Raw genomic sequence first — 19263 nt, forward strand, 5'->3', positions numbered from 1 at the left:
GGTGGTGAATCTGTGGAATTCACTACTACAGAAAGTAGTTGAGGCCAAAATATTGTGTGATTTCAGAAGGAAATTAGATATAACTTTAGGGGCTAAAGGGATCACAGGATATGGGAGAAGGTGGAATAAGGATATTGAATTTGATGATCATAATGAATGGCAGAGCAGGTTCAAAGGGCCAAATGGCCTACTCTTTTTTTTCTACGTTTTTATGATTGAGATTGAGCTTTGTCATGGTTTGCCTCAATCATAGTTTGCTGATGCTGGATTGTCAGAAATTGATTAATGTGCGGTTAGAGCTCAGGCCCTGGTGTACTTCCCACCAGAGCCAAAAGTCAGTTGTGACCTCCCATGTATTCAGTCAAATTGTTTTGAATTTGAGAAATAGGGAGACATGGGATACCAGGAGTTACCTAAAAATGAGCTCAGAATTATTTCATAACAAGCACATTATTTTGTTTTATTGTAACTGTGCTTTTTCTTTCTTGATTTGCTGATAGCTGGTCTTCGATTTGAAAGTATCTTACTCATACTGGAGCAGAAAAAGGAAGTCAAACCTCCACTTGTTGTAATCCCACATGGTGAGTAGCAGAATATTCTACGCTTTGCTTAAGAAAATGAGCATGAGAGGAAATTAGTAAAATGGTGAACTGTGTTTGACATTTGTTTCTAGGTTAAATAGGTGCTGCTTTTTGGGCATTGGGGAGAAACTTTGTTGAACTTCCTTACAATTAAGTTTAAAGTTTATTTATTAAGTGTCACAAGTAGGCTTACACTAACACTGCAATGAAGTTACTGTGAAAATCCCCTAGTTGCCACACTATGGCACCTGTTAGGGTACACTGAGGGAGAATTTAGCATGGCCAATGCACCTAACGAGCATGTCTTAGACTGTGGAAGAAAAACAGAGCACCTGGAGGAAACCCATGCAGACATGGGGAGAATATCTGTGCGGAGTCTGCACAGTGACCCAAGCTGGGAATTGAACTTGGCTCCCTGGTGGTGTGAGGCAGCAGTGTTAACCACTGTGCCACTGTTCAATCTGGTAATAAGGCAAGTTATACTTGGCAAATGCACCTGCACATGTTCCATGCTTCAAGTTCTTCCTCCATTTAAATGAAGCCTCATGGTTAAAGGTTATGAGAAGCAGTACGGATTTTATTAACATTTAAGTTTGGGTATTTTTTAACTATAGAAGACTTGATAGAATTGTCTGTTAGCTCTCTGAGAAGTATAAGTTTTATTTAATTAATTCACAAGATGTGAGGTAAAGCCAGCATTTGTGGCCCATTCATATTAACATATATCTTGATGTCAGCTTGATGTATGCTTTGTTCTACAGGGGGACCTAATTCAGTCTTTGTTACCCGTTGGATGTTGCTGCCTGTTGCCCTTTGTAAGCTGGGATATACAGTGTTGCTCGGTTAGTACCAGATTTGGTAATTCTGTTTTTGACGATGTTCTCCCCTCCTCTACTTTGTATCCATTTTGGATGTGATCCCAGGTCAGCCAATCATTCTGCAATACCTTATCCAAAACATAATTGATCCTGGGGGCTATATGGCTGAATCTGGTCTTATCCTTATTCAACTGCACGAAAGGGTCAGTTAGCAACATATGCAAGTGAGAAACCTGATTCCATTTTCCTTTTTTGCATTAGGGGCCTTTAGGACGTTTAAATTAGGGGTATATCTTTGTTCTCTGGGATGATTCTGGAGTACAGGTTGGATATTAAAAATACGGCATCCTCAGGACTGAGACTGTATTGGATTTTGGATTTTCCTGGATTTTGGACAATAAAATCTGGTAGCCCATCGTAGGCCAATTTCAATAAGTGTTATATGAAATAAACCACAGCAAAAAATAAACGTGTGCACACAGTTTGAAAAAGAATAAACAATATATTTTAAGTGAAAAAAGAGAACACATAATACACACAAAATTTGTTTAAAAAAAAATTTATACTTGCCAAATATTCTTCTTGTGCTCGGCTTCCAAAGGAAAATGCACAAAAATAGCCACCTGATCATTTACATCAGATTGGATGTTCATGTTGAAGGCGTGCTTGAAGGAAAGGGCACACACAGGATGTCTGTGTTGATGATAGGCCAACAGTGGGATTTTCCAGCCTGAAAGTTGCATTTGAAGTTAAGTCAATAGCACTCTGCTGGATGCATTATTAAAGAAATTAGCTGATTTTAATTTGCTTCATAAATCTAAGCTTATCTTTGATTAGCTTTTCTTGAACCTTGTAAATATGTTTTATTTCTTGCACTGATATGAAGCTACGTTGCCCCAGGGCGTTAATTAAATCTTCACACACATTTATACCTTTATCTGTGGACATTTTCACAATTTGATCACCAGTGTCGTCATCATCATCATCATTCTCACTGTTTTTCATTTGGACAGTAAACAATTTCTACAATTTAACCATCAGTAGGTTCATAACTTCTTCAATAGCGTGTTCATCCAATGATTGAGCAGCTTGACAAGACAACCCTTTCTCATAATTCTGAAATAATTTCCCTCTCAATGGACACATGAAGTCCTCAAAATCAGCATCAGCATTTTCATCAGCATCAAGGATAGTTGCTGGAAAAAGATTGTCACGCATTATCATGGTATCTTCAGTCACTTGGTTCAGCATGTGCAGCAGACCAGATGGCACCCTTCATTGAAAAATCTTTTTGGAACCTTTGTATCCACGGCACTAAGCATATGTCTCATAATTTTGTCCCCTGCTTGGACTTCAGGGAGCTTAAACTTCTTGTTGCTTAGCTGTATCAATGGTGTTATGTTCAGGGGCAAATATTTGCTGTGCACAGTGTCTTTCACAAGAGGCTCAACATCAGGATGTGCTGAGCAATTGTCAAGCAGCAATAATATTTTGCACTTTTCATCACTTTTCAGACTTAGAATGAGTATAAGCCTCAGGAAAGAAAGTGTTTCTTAAAACAATCCAAACAAATTTGCATTGTTATTCATGATCTCAGATTAGCATAATAATGACCTGGAAATATTATTACCCTGCTTGAAACATCTTTCACACTGGCTTTTTCCAATATACATCAGCTTGCACATGTGTGTCTCAGCAACATTAGCATAGTAAGCCTATCTTTTCTGTCTTTTAACCTGTTAGTGCCTTCTCATTAACTGTTGTTAAGATTTTTTTTGTTACGTGATGCCAAAACAGAGATGTTTTATCAGCATTATCGATTTGTTCATCAGTAAGGTTTTCATCAGCAATTAACTAGGCAAACTCATCTATGTAATTTTCAGCTGCCTTGTGATATGCTAAAGCTTTATCTCCACATAGGCATTTTACATTTGATTAACCATCCTGAATGTACTTGGCTGGAGCTGAAATTTTCAGCTTTTCATGGAAAATCTTAGCTTGCTTAATCAACATCTGCCAGTCAACGGCACTCTCTAACTCTTCCTGTGTCACATTCACACCATCTTCACTCTGATTAAATTTTCACATTTACACAGAATTATTCATTTCTTTCTGAGTGTCAATTTCAGCATTAAACTTTGTAATCTGATCTTGCTCTGAAATCTGAAACGGTGGAGGTACCCACCCATACTTCTCACTCAGCTTTGCACTGATGCACCACTATCTAATTTCTGCTGTAATTCCACTTTCTTAGCTTACAGACATAGATTACGCTTCATTTTTTCAGTGTTATTTATGGGCCTATGACCTTTTTGACATGATTGCAATGATAAAAGACACAGGACATCACAAAATGATACTGGTTTGGCAATAGTATTAATCTTGCGTGAGTGGAAGTCGGGCGGCTCAGCCTAAACTGAGTTGGGTGTGTCATTCAGGTGGACTTGGAACAGATTGGCTACCACTGTAGACAAATGGCGAAGCTGATAACCAGTCCAGCGCAACATCAAGAATGAGTACCTAACCAAATTGTCCCAGTGTTTGAACAATAAGTCTAAAGTTCATTACACTTCTAATATCAAAAAGAATATTTTCAAATATATTTTTTGAACTACCAGATTTTGGACATACCGCTGTAGTGGATAGTTTTATAAGAGGAAGATGAGGCCTGATAATGCTTGATTTAATTTAATTTTATTATTGTCACATGTATTGGTATACAGTGAAAAGTCTTGTTTCTTGCACACTAAACAAGCATACTGTTCTTAGAGTACATAGGGGCTTGATATGGTCCAGCTAGATCTCGTGTAGGATGACTTTATCAGTTGCTCTCCAGATCAATCCCACTATGAATTGAGGCAGCAAAGATGACCATACTAAGGCAATGACCAGGATGGAAGTAGGTAGCTATAGGTCTTTCTGGAAACAAGCATATTGACAGTGGAAGTGTTGCAGTAGTTTAGCATATCATTGCCTACAGAAGTTTCATGATGAATGGAAAGCCAAAAGTTTGACATTTGGATGATTTTGAACGACATTTATTCCAGAAATAGATGAAGAGGGAATGGTGTTGGAAGGTGATATGAAGGTGTATGTGACAAAGGAAACAGGGAAGTGATTGGAGATGACGTTACCAAAAATTGAGAGCATGAAAGTAGAGAGGTCCTGAGAGATAGCAAGCTCAAGGAGGCAGCCTTAAATATGAGTAGGAGAGGACAATAAATTTGAAGAAGAAAATTGAGGTACACAGATAAAGGTCAATGTCATAGTGTTTTATTGGTACATATATGCATTTTTTTATATTTAAGGGGATGTTCACAAATTTAGGTCTACTGTTCAGGCAGTCAGTGTGTGGAAAACATTCAGCTCAGATGCTGGGAGAACAGAATAATTACTCATGGGATGATGAAGATTGAGTGCTATTATCACTAGACTATTAATCCAGAAACTCAGCTAGTGTTTGGGGACTCAGATTTGATTCCCACAACAGCAGAGGTTGGAATTTGAATTCGATAAAACAAAGCTGGAACCTAAGAATCTACTGATGACCATGAAACCAGTGTTGATTGCCGGAAAAACCCATCTGGGTTCACTAATGTTCTTTAGGGAAGAAAATCTGCCACCCTTACCTGGTCTGGGCCACATGTGACTCCAGAGTCACAGCAATGTGGTTGACTCTCAACTGCCCTCCCAAGGGCAACTAGGGACGGGCAATAAATGCTGGCCTGTCAGCGATGTTGGCCCATGAATGATTTTTTTAAAAATGTAGCCACATCATGTTTACTTAGAGCTAATAGATTTATGTTAATAGATGGAGAGTTCCCCGAGGGTTTTGGTTAAAGGAATAGAATGTGGGTTTAGATATGTAGGGTCATGTGATGATCAGGTTAATGGAAGGAGCTAATCTGTAACAATGAAACAGCTTTTCAGGCCTGGCTAGGGTTTTGTTTTGAAGACTGGTGTTCTAGAAGCTGCGCTGAAACTCATTTTCTCTCTAAAAGCTTCAAGACTGTCTACACTCATTATAGAAAGCGTATTTATAGTTGCTAACTGTATTTAAAGTGGCATTGTAAGCCTGCAAAAGGAATGTTGCTTATTTGTAGAACTGAAACATTGACAAGTTAAAAATTAAAGTTGTTTCCATTTATTTTTAAATATTGTTTAACTATTGATTGTTGAGCTGCTTCATTTTTAGAGTTATGCTTCAACTGTGTTAATAAAGTTTGTTTTACTATAAAGTACCCCTAATATATCAGTGGAATTACTCCTGGAGCCAAGCACCCATTTCTGACGTTTATGCCAAAGTAGAAAAATTGTTGGGGTCTTGTCTGACATCCTAATATAATTTGGGGTTCTGGTCCAGCACCCTAACAATGAGGAGTTGCTCTATATCAAGGCTAAGGAAGAAAAGGATAGCTAAACTATGGTTCGGCTGTAAGATGATAGGTAACTAGCCTACGACTATAGGTTGGACAAAAATCTGTAATCTAGATGTGCTTTGCATTGATATTCATGCAGGTGCCCAACACTAACGTTCCACTTGCCTCACACCCTATTCAAGTTGTTTCTAAACTATTATTGTGAGAAATCCTTACTACATATAATTCTAATTGATTGTCTAGCCCACAGAAGTTATTTGCTTGGACTTATTGTGGGACCCTTGAGAAATCTTAATCTTGTAACCTTCCATCGTGCTACCATGAAACCTAATTCTGATGGGATTTATTTTGCAGTGAACTACCGTGGGTCCAGTGGCTTTGGGCAAGATAGTATCCGCTCACTGCCTGGTAACATAGGAAGTCAAGATGTGAAGGATGTACAAGTAAGGAGATAGTCAACAGCTTACATGTGAGTTTATGACACAGGAATAACACGGCAGAAGAGTTTCAGCTCTGGCAAAATATTTAGGTGTGGTGGCCAATAAATACTAAAATGGGAAAACACAAAACCTTTTACATTGTTGCAGTGAGTGAAGCTGATCCAGTTACTTTATTCATGTGTTGCTTTGTAGCATTGTTGTTCAACGTGTGAATGCAGCCTGTCAAATTGTAGCTACTTTCCCATGATTTAAGTTAATTGGAAACATTATAAGAGTATTACTCTCCTGCACTCCATGAGGAAAAATAGAAATTTTCGTTCGCTTGCTCATTGCCTGCTTCGAGACCACTCATGACAACTCTTAAGAATTGGATGGAAAGCATGGAGCCCAAGGCTTGTCTGTAAGTGGCTGTTATTGTAGGAGAGCAGACTAACATTTTTCACTGCATCTGAAGAGTGCACCTTCCAGCTATGATATTTCCCATTCAATCATATGACTGGATATCTGATAATGTTGTTGTTCTCCTTCCACAAGCATTTCTATTAATAGTTGGCTCCAAGAATTCTAGTAGTTGCCTATATAGCTATTGGCAGTAAGATAAGATTTTATTTGCATCATAAGAACATAAGAAATAGGAGCAGGAGTAGGCCATCCAGCCCTTCGAGCCTGCCCCGCCATTCAATAAGATCATGGCTGATCTGTTGTGTCTCAGTTCCACATTCCCGCCCTCTCCCCATAACCCTTAATCCCCTCTCTTATCAAAAACCCATCAACCCGTGTCTTAAAAATATTTAGCGAGGTAGCCTCCACCACTTCAACGGGCAGAGAATTCCAGAGATTCACCACCCTTTGAGTGAAGAAGTTCTTCCTCAACTCCGTTCTAAACCGCCCCCCCTTTATCTTGAGGCTGTGCCCCCTAGTCCTACTATTCTTTCTGAGCGGGAAGAGTCTCTCCACCTTTATCCTATTCATCCCATTCATCATCTTATACGTCTCAATGAGATCTCCCCTCATTCTTCTAAACTCTAACGAGTACAAGCCTAGTTTATTCAGCCTCTCCTCATAGCTCAACCCCCTCAACTCCGGCATCAGCCTAGTAAACCTCCTCTGCACTCCCTCCAAGGCCAAAATATCCTTGCATAAGTACGGCGCCCAAAACTGCACACACTACTCCAGCTGCGGCCTCACCAATGTCCAATACAGCCGCAGCAAGACCTCCCTACTTTTATATTCAATCCCCCTCGCTATGAAGGCCAGCATCCCATTCGCCTTCCTGACCACCTGCTGCACCTGCAAGCTGGGTTTTTGCGACTCATGCACAAGGACCCCGAGGTCCCTCTGCACCATCGCCTGCTGCAGTTTTTCTCCACGTAAGTAATAATCCTTCCTACCATTATTCCTACCAAAGTGGACCACCTCACATTTGCCAACATTAAATTCCATTTGCCAGTTCCTGGCCCATTCGCCCAGCCTATCTAGATCCTTCTGTAGACTCTCCACACCCTCCGCACAATTTGCCGTTCCACCAATCTTGGTGTCATCAGCAAATTTTGACACCCTACACTCGGTTCCCTCCTCCAGATCATCTATATAAATGGTAAATAGCTGAGGCCCCAGCACCGACTCCTGGGGTCTAGTCACCATCCGCCAATCCGAATAGCACCCATTGACCCCCACACTCTGCCTCCTATTTGACAACCAGTCCTCTATCCACGCTAACACCCTACCCCCAACTCCATGTCCCCTGACCTTCTGCAATAACCTCTTGTGAGGTACCTTGTCAAACGCCTTCTGAAAATCAAGAAAGACCACATCCACCGGCTCTCCTCTATCCACCGCCCTGGACACATCCTCATAGAACTCCAGTAAATTTGTCAGACGCGACTTCCCTTTAATGAAGCAGTGCTGCGTTTGCTCTATCAAGCAATTCCTCTCAAGATGCCTCGCTATTTCCTCCTTGATGACGGATTCTAACATTTTACCTACAACAGACATTAAACTAGCCGGCCTATAATTCCCTGCCTTTTGCCTGGCACCCTTCTTAAACAACGGCGTAACATTAGCCGCTTTCCAATCTTCCGGCACTTCCCCTGAATCCAGCAACGTCTGGAAAATAACCACCAAGGCATCCACTATCACCTCCGCCATTTCTTTCAGAACCCTCAGATGCATTCCATCCGGTCCTGGCGACTTGTCCACAATCAGCCCCTCCAGTCTGTCGAGCACCGCCTCTCTCGTAACAGTAATGTCATTAAGACCCTCCAGTCCTACCACCTTTCCATCTTCCATCATAGAAACCCTACAGTGCAGAAGGAGGCCATTCAGCCCATCAGGTTTGCACCGACAATCCCACCTAGGCCCTATCCCCAAACCACACATGTTTACCCCACTAATCCCTCTAACCAATGCATGCAGGAACACTAAAGGGCAATTTAGCATAGCCACTGCACCTAACCTGCATATCTTTGGACTGTGGGAGGAAACCGGAGCACCCGGAGGAAACCCACCCCGATACAGGGAGAATACACAAACCCCACACAGATGGTGACCCGAGCTGGGAATTGAACCCAGGTCCCTGGAGCTCTGAGGCAGCAGTGCTAACCACTGTCACTATGCCATCCACCTATAGCCACCATGTGGATATAAGAGGGGAGTGATATAAATTCCAAATTAATTAGAGTGGTGTGGCACAAGCAATGTGTTTTATTCTGTAGTACAATTACGTTATCTTCAGTTAACTTGAATTTGAATTTGAATTCTAGAATGTATCAACCCACCGGATGTCTGGAGATTGACACACAGCAGCTGTTATTCCAGATGGCTTGCAAGTAATTCACAGAATAGCTACCCAATTGTCCTCAACCTTTCCTTTGTATGGGGTTATTGAAAAATTAACGGAGCGTGTAGATTAACTGAGATTTAAGTGCCGGAGAATATTTCTTGAAATTTTATTTGTACCACAAGTTGATTTGTTTCTGCCAATTCTGTGGTCATTAAAACAAGATTCTTGAATGTACAAAGGAACATAGCATTCTCCTGCCATGCTGTTATAGATTCTACTTGAGGTCTCGGGTTTGAACTATATTTGCTAACCTCATGTTGCACTGCAGGGAGACTGCTATAGGAGAGACCTAGTGTCCTGGTCAAGAGTTCCCACGCCTGACCAGTGTGCAGTGATGGTATAGAAAGTGAAGTGAATGTGTGTCCAGTCAACCCAGGGGTTACTAAATTAGAAGTCTTCTTGATAGTTCACACTTTATCCAGCGATTATCTCATCCATACAGACTAGAAAGATCCCATTTTTGATCCTCTGTATCCGTTAGGCAATTGGCAGACTGGTACAGTAACACGTGGTGGGTTGACCACCATTTATCGATTTCTATTGGACCTATACTTGAACATCAATTTGGAACATGGCTGGGCTTGCTGGTGGTTCTCTTTATGACTGAATTGTCTATCAACACTCAATACCAAGCTTTGCAAATGAATAATGGCCACTTTGGTGAATTCATGAGGGGAGGGGCATGGAGAGTAATGATGAACATTTACAACATCTAATGGAGAGGGGCTGCATGGTGACTCGTGGTTGGCACTGCTGTCTCACAATGCCAGGACTCGGGTTCAATTCCTGGCTTGGGTCACTGTCTGTACAGAGTCCGCATATTCTTCTCGTGTCTGTGGGTTTCCTCCGGGAGCTCCGATTTCCTTTGGAAGATGTGCTGGTTAGGTGCATTGAAGATGCTAAATTCTTCCTCCGTGTACCTGAACAGGCACGGAGTGCGGCGACTCGGGGATTTTCACAGTAACTTCATTGCAGTGTGTTGCGCCTGCTGCACAGTCTAGTTTAACCCTTATATGATGGACAAAGAATTGCGAGTAGACTTCTTGTTAGTACAGCCAATATTTATTTAAAACACACAATCAATAATCACCCACCCAACCAATAAGTTATCTTACAGAAAGTACTAAAGTTCAAGTCCAATACGAGACCTTGACAACTTTGCATGACTAGCAAGTACCCAAGCAGATATTGGCTTTTATCTATGCCTTGGACTTGGTAGTCCTCTTGGTAGTCCAAAGTCTGGTCCTTTGGTCTGGTCTGGCACTCTGGCTCTGGTCTTCCTTCCTTCTCGGGTGTGGTGGCTCTCCTCAAGCTAGTCATTGCTGGCGACGGTCACCGTTGTTGTAGCTCGTTTGTGGGGTCAAAGAGAGAGAACTTCTGTTGTGCAGAAGCTTTTATCCCTCCCTGGTTTTATGACCTTTTAGGGTGGCCTCCTGATTCTTGTCAATCAATCGATCAGCACTTGATCACACTGATCGATAAGAGTCCAGTCAGGTGCTGGGTGTGTATCCAATAGCAATGCCTGTAGTTGCTGAAGGCACATAGGTCACATACTTCTCTCCCAGATAAGGGGTTATGGTAAACAAGTATGTTTGACCATTATCTTTGGTGTTTGGTTGGAGGTGTTGATAAAGACCTTGTCCTCTCGAAGAATTGCAAAAGAGATCAGCCATGTACATCAATCGCAGTTTGACTGGAGTATTACAGTGAGCTATTAGTGAGTGAATTCTCCAGCACAATGTCTGTCTTTGTACTGCTGCTCCAAAACCTTCATTTCTATTTCAGTATGCTGTCGAAAGTGTTTTAAAGGAAGGGTGTGTGGATTCTGACAAGGTGTTGCTGATTGGTGGCTCACATGGAGGCTTGATTGGCTGTCATCTGATCAGCCAATATCCTGGTTTCTACAAAGCCTTTGCGACAAGGAATCCCGTCATTAATCTGGTTTCCAAGCTGGGGACAACAGACATTCCTGACCAGTGAGTGCAAGCTTTCCTTCCTGTATTCAGCATGTTTTAAAATAACATATTTCAGATTTTGTTTCCAGGGGTGCTGGGAGGAGTAAAGAACGTGTTCCTTAATAGATTCCTGTTCTGGTAATGAATAGGACTCTGAGCGGGATTTTACAGCCTCACTGGTCCTGAAACCGTAAAATCAAGCTTGAGGACAAACGGACCTTTCCATGTTCCGCCCCTTACCCGCTCCGATTCCTATGGTGGGCAGGGCGGTAAAATTCCAGCCACTGCCTTTCACTTCCGTGGCCAAGATTTCATTCCAGCCCAATGCCTCTTTCTGTTGAATCTAAGGAGCTTCCTTTGTGAATTGAACTTAAAGAAGTTACAACATAGTTTCGATGGTTGTACGTTCATAGCATTAAATTGTCCTAACACAATGGAATCATAAGGATGGTTGGTACAGGAAAGGGAGATGTCACATTGGTGCTGTTCTCATTTTGAAGCTAGGGTAAATTATTGGAGCAGTGCAAGCTTAACTGGCTGCATTTGACCTGACTTATAACTCTTCAATGTTAACACCACTAGCATGTGAATGAAATTGAAAACCTTTAATTTAAAAGAAGTACAAAAAGTCCTTTTATTTTGTCAAATATGCACGAAGAAAATGAATAGTAGCTAAAGCATTTCCTCACCTAATTGACTTGTTATATTTATAACCACTGTATATTACAGGTTGGATTGTTGAGACCATAACTTATGATTTTACTGAAATATTTTCAATTTTCATTGTTTTCTTTAAATTTGTTACCATATGTTGTAACGTTTGAGGTCTTGTTAAGTATGCTTGAATGTTTAAATGTTTTGTAACCCTTTTAGTGTAAAACCAAATTATTTTAACTTTGGACATATCATGATTGGATGAACATTCATTTTAAAAAGTTCTGCCTTCAATACAAAATCAAACAAATGCTGCAAATACTCAGCAGGTCTGGCAATATCTGTGGAGAGAGAAAAGGTAACATTTTGTGTGGAATATGACTGTTCAATGGAACTCCCTTTCATCTTCTATCCTCAAATGGACATTGATGCATTTGAGGAGATCCAGTGTAGAATGACAGGGATGATTTGGGAACTTGTGGTTCCAAGTTACAAAGAAGATTTATATAGCTGAACTTTTCATTAAGGACATTGAGAATGGACAGGTCTTCACAGTGATGAGTTGATGTAAATGTAAGCAGCCCATTAGACTTGGACTAGGTGCATAGACTTTGAACAAACAAAGAATTTAGAAGAAACTACACACAAATGTCTTGATTGATTAACTTTGGATAGGGTAGTATTAATGATGTGACATTTGGGGAATTTTTTTTTCTCTTTAGCCCTTGTTCAGGGATAGGGACCATGGTGCAGGTGGGTTATGAACATCACCCAGTTGGAGAAACTCATACCTGCATGTTATTTGATCCACAAGCCCAAATGGAATAAATATTGTCCAAGGCATTCCTAAAGAGTATCTTCTCTTTGCAGGGCTTGCAGTGGTTGACTTTCATTATGGCATATTTGGAGACTAACCATTGGGAGTTTAGATTTGTTTCATCAAGCAGCTTTAAAATCTTCAAATGAGACCAAATATTGCCTCAAAAGACTTGAGGCAATATTTGACTTCCATGTAGATCACTCCAACTGATAGCACACCACAAAAGAATTCCCAAGCTCTGCACAACTGAGTATGTCTGTTGCTTTCTAATAATTGAATACTGGACTCCCTGGAGAAAAGGGGTCTGTAATCAATTATTACAATAACTTTAATTTGCCTGGGGTGAATGTCTTCAGTCTTTAGCACTTTCGTCAACTCCATTATTGTCAGTTGATTGTATTTCTACTGTTTTTCCTAAGTACTTCAATCAGTGCAAGATGCTGTTCTTTGATACTGTCTGTGCATTTTTTTCAAAAAGTGGATAGGATTAATTTTTCCAGAAATACTCCTGTATCAGTTCAGTAACTTTATTGAATTGAATCCTGGCAATGCTCAGAGCCACTATACTGGTGGCACAATGGCACAGTGTACTGCAGCAATGGACACCCCAACCCAACAGTGGCATAATAGCAAATTGTTTCCAAATCGAGACCACAGTCATAGTACAAAATTTAAGTACTGTTGAAAAAGAGACATGTCAAAGCTTTCAACTTGCACTCATCAGGACACTTTGCAAGAATCCTGATGTAAGGGGGCAACAACAATTTCAGTTTATATTGTAAAAGAAGAAAGTGCTGATTGGTTGGTAAGTAGACACTGGTAGAGGTGTTGCTGTGGCACTGCACCAGTTGACTGACAGTTAACTGCTCAGCATTGTTTAAAATTTAAATCAGACAGTTTGACCCAGATTAGTCAAACTATTGACTTTGAGGAATGAGTCAATCAATCGCTGGCACTTGTTTAGCTGAAACAGGCACAGTGTACACCTTTTTCTATCCACAAAGAACAAATCCTGTGTATTAATATTTTTAGCATCCAGTATACACATATGCGCCACACTTTAAGCCCCACTGTCAATCTTCAATTGCCTGCGTAATTCTTACCAGAATGAGGATTATTTAGCAAATGTTGGCTAATCGTGGAATCATTATCTAATATTCGACATTGTGTTTTGAGTTTTGTATGCATGGGTTGGTTGCATTAGGAAAGTGCTTAGAGGAGGCTGCAGTGCTGCGTTCACTGAGGCAGAGCAAAATGAAAGGAAATTTCCTGTCTTGCTGACATTGCCCCGCGGCAAAGAGGGCACTGAAGAGATTTGATCTAATTGCTAATCTCAGCAACAGATGAGTTCGGACCCACCTTTACTTAAAACATAGAAACATAGAAAATAGGTGCAGAAGTAGGCCATTCAGCCCTTCAAGCCTGCACCACCATTCAATATGATTGTGCACTTTCAGTATCCCACTCCTACTTTCTCTTCATACTCCTGGATTCATATAACCACAAGGGCCACATCCAGCTTCCTCTTGAACATATCTAATGAACTGGCCCCAACAGCTTTCTGTGGTAGAGAATTCCACATGTTCACAACTCTAAAGGAAGAGGTTCTTCCGCATCTCAGTCATAAATGGCTTACCCCTTATTCTTAGTTCTGGACTTTCCCCAACATCGGTAACATTTTTCCTGGATCTAACCTGTCCAGTCCCATCAGGATTTTATATATTTCTACAAATCCCCTCTCATTCTTCTAAATTCCAGTGAGTACAAGCCCAATTCATCCAGTCTTTCTTCATCTGTCAATCCATTTGTCAGTGCAGGAAGATTTTGGAAAATGCATGGAACAATAAATTCCCAAAAAATGGAAATTCTGATTAAATCTAGTGTTGTGATTCTTGTTATGCTTGCCTCAACAGTACCATGGTGCAGGCTGGCTTTGATTTTGTCCCTGACCAGTTGCCGACTCCCTCTCTGCTAACAGCACTGCTGAGCAAATCACCTATCGTAAATGTAGCTCAGGTAAGAAGTAAACTGTTGTATTTGCTACAAATAATACAAGAGCAAGCCTTATCTGAACTGAGTACAGCTTATTTCAGTGAATTTCCTTGTTTGTGGCATGATGCTGCTGTGTAGGCCATCCATGGAAAACAAATATACAGAAGGCATGTTCTGAAGGGGAAAAAGAATGCATGTCGTTCTTTCACACTACTGACAACAAGATAACAGGACCCTGCAAACAAGCTAAGTGTGGTGACAAAGTGAAATGATGTGGTAGTTTTAAATCTGTGTCAATTGATGTGAATGCTGTTTGAATTATAGGGGAAGCTAACTATATCTGTAAGCATTTATCTATATGAAACAGATGGAATTCTGTGGATAAACACCTAACCAAGGTGGTAGCTCTTTATCTTTGCATATTGACAGACCAATGGAGACTTTATGGTATATGCAACAGGAGGTTAATCTGAGGCCATTATGTGTGTGAATGATTCAGCATATTCCACACACACAATCCCAGAGGGGGCAAGCCATCATTAGTTATCTTTCCATCACTTTTGAAATCATAGTTATTCTCATACTGACTGACAGACATTCATTAAAATATTCCTGTATTTTTTTTATTTGAGCTACCTCTGGCCATGATCCTAGACTTAGAAGTAGGATCAAGTTTGATTGATTTTCTACATAGCTTCTCCTGAAGCAACATCACACATGCACTTGACTGAAAATCAAAATGTGCAATGTGGACTAAAGCCAATTTAAATTATATATAAAATCTCATTTACTTTATCTTTTGTCACCATCTTCAGTGCACATCTATTACTGAGGGCTCCTCATTACTTGAGCAAAGAGCAGATGGCAGTGTGGCTTGGGGGTAATCATTAGGTTTTCGGTTTGAGCAAAATTAGCGTCAAAGGAAATTCCTTCCTGGGAATTGCATTTCAGTTTTATTAAATGAAGTTTTGTATCTCTTTGGGGTATTTAATACAATGTATTACATTTGTTTTCTCAGGTGAAAACGTCAGTTTTAATAATGTTGGGTGAAAAAGACAAGCGCGTTCATCCAACACAAGGTCTTGAGTTCTACCGTGCGCTAAGAGCCAGACATATTCCTGTGCGGTAAGTTCTGTACAAGTAAGTTAAATATTGGGAATGTGATGTTCTTGGGGCTCACAGAACTGCTGACAGGGTTGGTGGTAAAGGACTTATCCTAAATTTAAACCTGCAGCAATGGACTCAATTTTTTTTTACCAGCCAGAAAACTCAAAGCTATGAATGCTTTGCCCACTCATTAAGGCAATGTATATGAAAATTTTGCCCAGTTATTAACCCTAGCCATCAATGCCCAAAGCCAATAGCATTTTGCCCACATGTTTAGCCCTTCAAGTGATACAGTGCACAGGAGGTTGTCACAATCTCACAAGTCCAATAGAAAAATTATTTCCTAATGAATCATCTTGTGACAAGTGATCCAACTAATCATTCCTGTATTAACTCTCAACTTTTAATCTTCATGTTTATATTTTTAATACATGCCACATTCCATTTAGGATTTAGCAAGGGGTTTAATCAGAGGAGGAGAGGCATAGTAAAATTCAGTGTGGTCAGGGGCATAAAATAGGCAGTAATGGCTTGATCACCAGTTATCTATCCCACTCAATTGTTACTTCGATTGAAGGTAATGAAGAAGAGTATTGAGTGGGAGTTATAACACCCAACTGATCTGCTGCAGTCCATTTTGTACCTCTGGTGAAATTGAAGTTTACCCCTACAAGATCTGACTGAGACTGCACTGCAGCGAATTTCATTTTATACTCTTCTTATTCTAAATTAATACCCCCTTCACTTTAGATTTTCATTTGTGTCCCACTATTACACAACCAAGGAAAAAGTTGAGTGACTTCATTTGTAGAGTTTGGTCAAGTGACACTTGGCAAACCTTGGTCAAAGCTGTTCATAAACCAGCCATCAGGGATTGTGTGATTATGGTATTACTAGTTCACTATCTCACTTTGTTTCTCTTCCGATTTGGGAATTATATTCCCTCTGTTTGACTGAGACTGGGAACTCACAAGACTAATCATTAGAAAAAAGCCTGTGTCCTTGCAACTTATGGTAGAGCACACTGGTCCACTCAGCAACGAGAACGGGCCTTTCTCTGTATTACTTAAGATCAATGATTGTTTGAGTGGTGAGTAACCACAAATGAGGACTGTGTTGAGAAGGGCCTTATCAGTGGATGCACTTTTGTGGTTGGAATTTTTAATAGCCCAGCATCTCGGATTTAAAACCAGGCAACATTTTTTTGTGATAACCATTTTGTTTTCATTGTCAGTGGGACCTGTTTTAAAAGAAAATGCCCAGATTGCTAGTATTCCCACCTTTCCCATTTGGAGCTGAGCCCACATTCTTTTCCTCTATGCTTACTCAAAGTCAAAGGAACATGAATAGATGAGCCAAAAGACTGTTTATAAACTCTTCTTTATGCATATGGATAAGTTCACTCAAATCTTATGAATGAATCACGCATTTGATTTCCTTTGTGTTCTTATGCTGGCAGGTGTGCTAATAGTACATTAATTTTGTAGATTTGTAGCCATTGAGTTTACAGCCTATGTGGGGGAAGGGAAGCGACACAGCAGCCGGATATTTTTGCACTCACTGTTGCAATTACTACACACCCCATGTATCTACAAAGGACAAACGTTGCTTGGATTCTGATGAAAGTAAAAAGTGTCATCACAGTGAAAGTATGTAAATGTCATTGAATGAACCCAGGACATTTACTCTCAGCAAATTTCATCATCTCTGAGGCTTGCAGTGGGGTTCCAGTCATTTATACCCATAATGGCCTGCTGAAGAACAAATGCCTCATTAAATCACAATTAGGTGCTAAGGAAAAAGATAAAACCCCAAACTGTTTTTTGTCAATGCCGTAATAGAGAAGCACATTGGTTTGCAATTGACTGTTAATGATTCCTGATACTGACTAGCCATTACAGAGTAAAGGACTTGGATCTTAATTTAAGGTGGTATACGAATAGTGAAGTTGTACCTTGATCGTCTTATAATTGGAAGATCCTGTTAATGAAACTTTCTCCTTATCTATGTTATATGAAGCAAAGAATAATATGTGACCAAATCCTCAATCTTAACCTAGCCCAGGATTAACCAGAGTACAAGATCCCAGGTATTTGTTAGCATAGACACTTTTAACTCTAGGACCTCATTTTAACATGGCATGTGTGAAAATATTCAACTGATAAATATGTTAGAATATCCTCCTTGTATAGCAAAATGTTTGTGTTGTACTCTGCAGTCACAGCTCAGTTTGATGGGAACTATTACCACAAGGGTTTGTGTCTTTGGATCCCTTCTTTGCTCGTGGATTTTTTGATCTTGACTATAGTGGGATAAGAACCCTGATTGAAAATCAAAATGAGGGGCTTCCTTCAAGAAGGTGGTCATCTCTGAGGCTGCTTTTTAGCATTCTGCATTGGCCAATTGGAAAGCTCCTGTAAAATGATGGCACATCAAAACAAAAAAGGTATGAAATTGAAAGGAGTTCCTCTGCATAAGAAATAAAATACTTGAACTTTTTTCCTCAGGTTATTGTGGTATCCTGATGACTGCCACTCGCTCGCCAAAGTTGGCACTGAAGCTGATATATTCATGAATATTGCTTTGTGGTTTGACTTTGTGTTGGACATTACTAAAGCAGCTTGAGACATTTGGAAGACAATTCACTTCAGTTTGAATGTGTGTGCATCTAGTTTTAGTCAGCAATTCGGAAGTGTCAACAAATGGTTTTGTTTTACTATATGGTAAGGCTGCACATCTCCGTGCCTTGATATAAAATTCTTTCAAGTATTAGATTAATTCAGTGGTAACAATGATTATGGATTTATATGCCACTCTAGAATTCGAGCAGATAATCTAAGCTGACATCTGTGTATGATAGCGTGTGAGTAGAGTTTTGTTAGATGTGCCCTCTTTTGCATGCAGTGTTAAATAGAGGTTTATCAGCCATTCAGGTGCATTGAAATTATCCCAAGCCATTATTTGAATGTGATCAAGAAGTTTTACTTGTGTCCTTGCCAACATTTGTCCCTCAGCCATAATGAGCAAAGAAATTATCTGATCATTTGCTATTTTGAGGGACCTAGCTGTGCATGTGTTGTCTGCAATGTTTTCCTACAAACGGTAATTAACCTCAGATGAAACTTAATGGCTGTGAAACACTTTGGGACATTTTGAGAATGTTAAAGGTGCTATATAAATGCAGGACCGCTCATCTTTATACATCTGCAAGTTTCAGAAATGTTATGTCAAGTTTCTGACTGTGGTTGACTTAGCCTTCTGTTACCACCCTATTTTGGATGAATGGATCAGATTAGCATCGATATTCAAGACCCAGATTAGATTGCAGAATAAAAATACTCTTCCTTGATGATTGCAGTCAACATGCTATGTTCATGTAATACACAGCAGTTTTCCAAAACTCAAGATGTAGTGCATGGTGTTGAATCAGTGGAAATTTTAACCTGCATTACAACTGATGACTGTACTTAAAGTTAGAACTCATTGGAAAAGAGTTTGTTTTTCTGCAGTTGATTCCTGACCTTTGTACAAAGATGTTTTTTTCAGTGTATCATGTTGTGTCTTGTACATGGACAGTGTAAATGCAGAAATGGAAAAAAGATCAGATTTTATTTTTATTCATGCCCTTTAATTTTTCATTATAGTTACTATAATGTTATGAGTCAACAATCAAAG

General features: G+C 40.0%; 1 protein-coding gene across 2 annotated transcripts in view; it reads left to right on the top strand.

Moving 5' to 3' along the window:
• Window positions 1–19262, top strand: part of LOC145339469 (acylamino-acid-releasing enzyme-like) — a 62272-nt gene extending 43010 nt beyond the window's left edge. For both annotated transcript variants that reach the window (XM_080183941.1, XM_080183948.1), the window contains 7 exons: window positions 501–581; window positions 1343–1423; window positions 6133–6221; window positions 10846–11036; window positions 14403–14505; window positions 15500–15606; window positions 18096–19262. In XM_080183941.1, coding sequence (XP_080040067.1) covers window positions 501–581; window positions 1343–1423; window positions 6133–6221; window positions 10846–11036; window positions 14403–14505; window positions 15500–15606; window positions 18096–18213 — 770 coding nt within the window. In that variant the 3' untranslated portion in view covers window positions 18214–19262. The remainder of the gene's footprint in view (window positions 1–500; window positions 582–1342; window positions 1424–6132; window positions 6222–10845; window positions 11037–14402; window positions 14506–15499; window positions 15607–18095) is intronic.
• The last annotated feature ends 1 nt before the right edge of the window (window position 19263 follows it).

Source organism: Carcharhinus amblyrhynchos, chromosome 3, assembly GCF_965287045.1.
Source record: "Carcharhinus amblyrhynchos chromosome 3, sCarAmb.v2.hapA, whole genome shotgun sequence".
Classification (NCBI taxonomy): domain Eukaryota; kingdom Metazoa; phylum Chordata; class Chondrichthyes; order Carcharhiniformes; family Carcharhinidae; genus Carcharhinus; species Carcharhinus amblyrhynchos.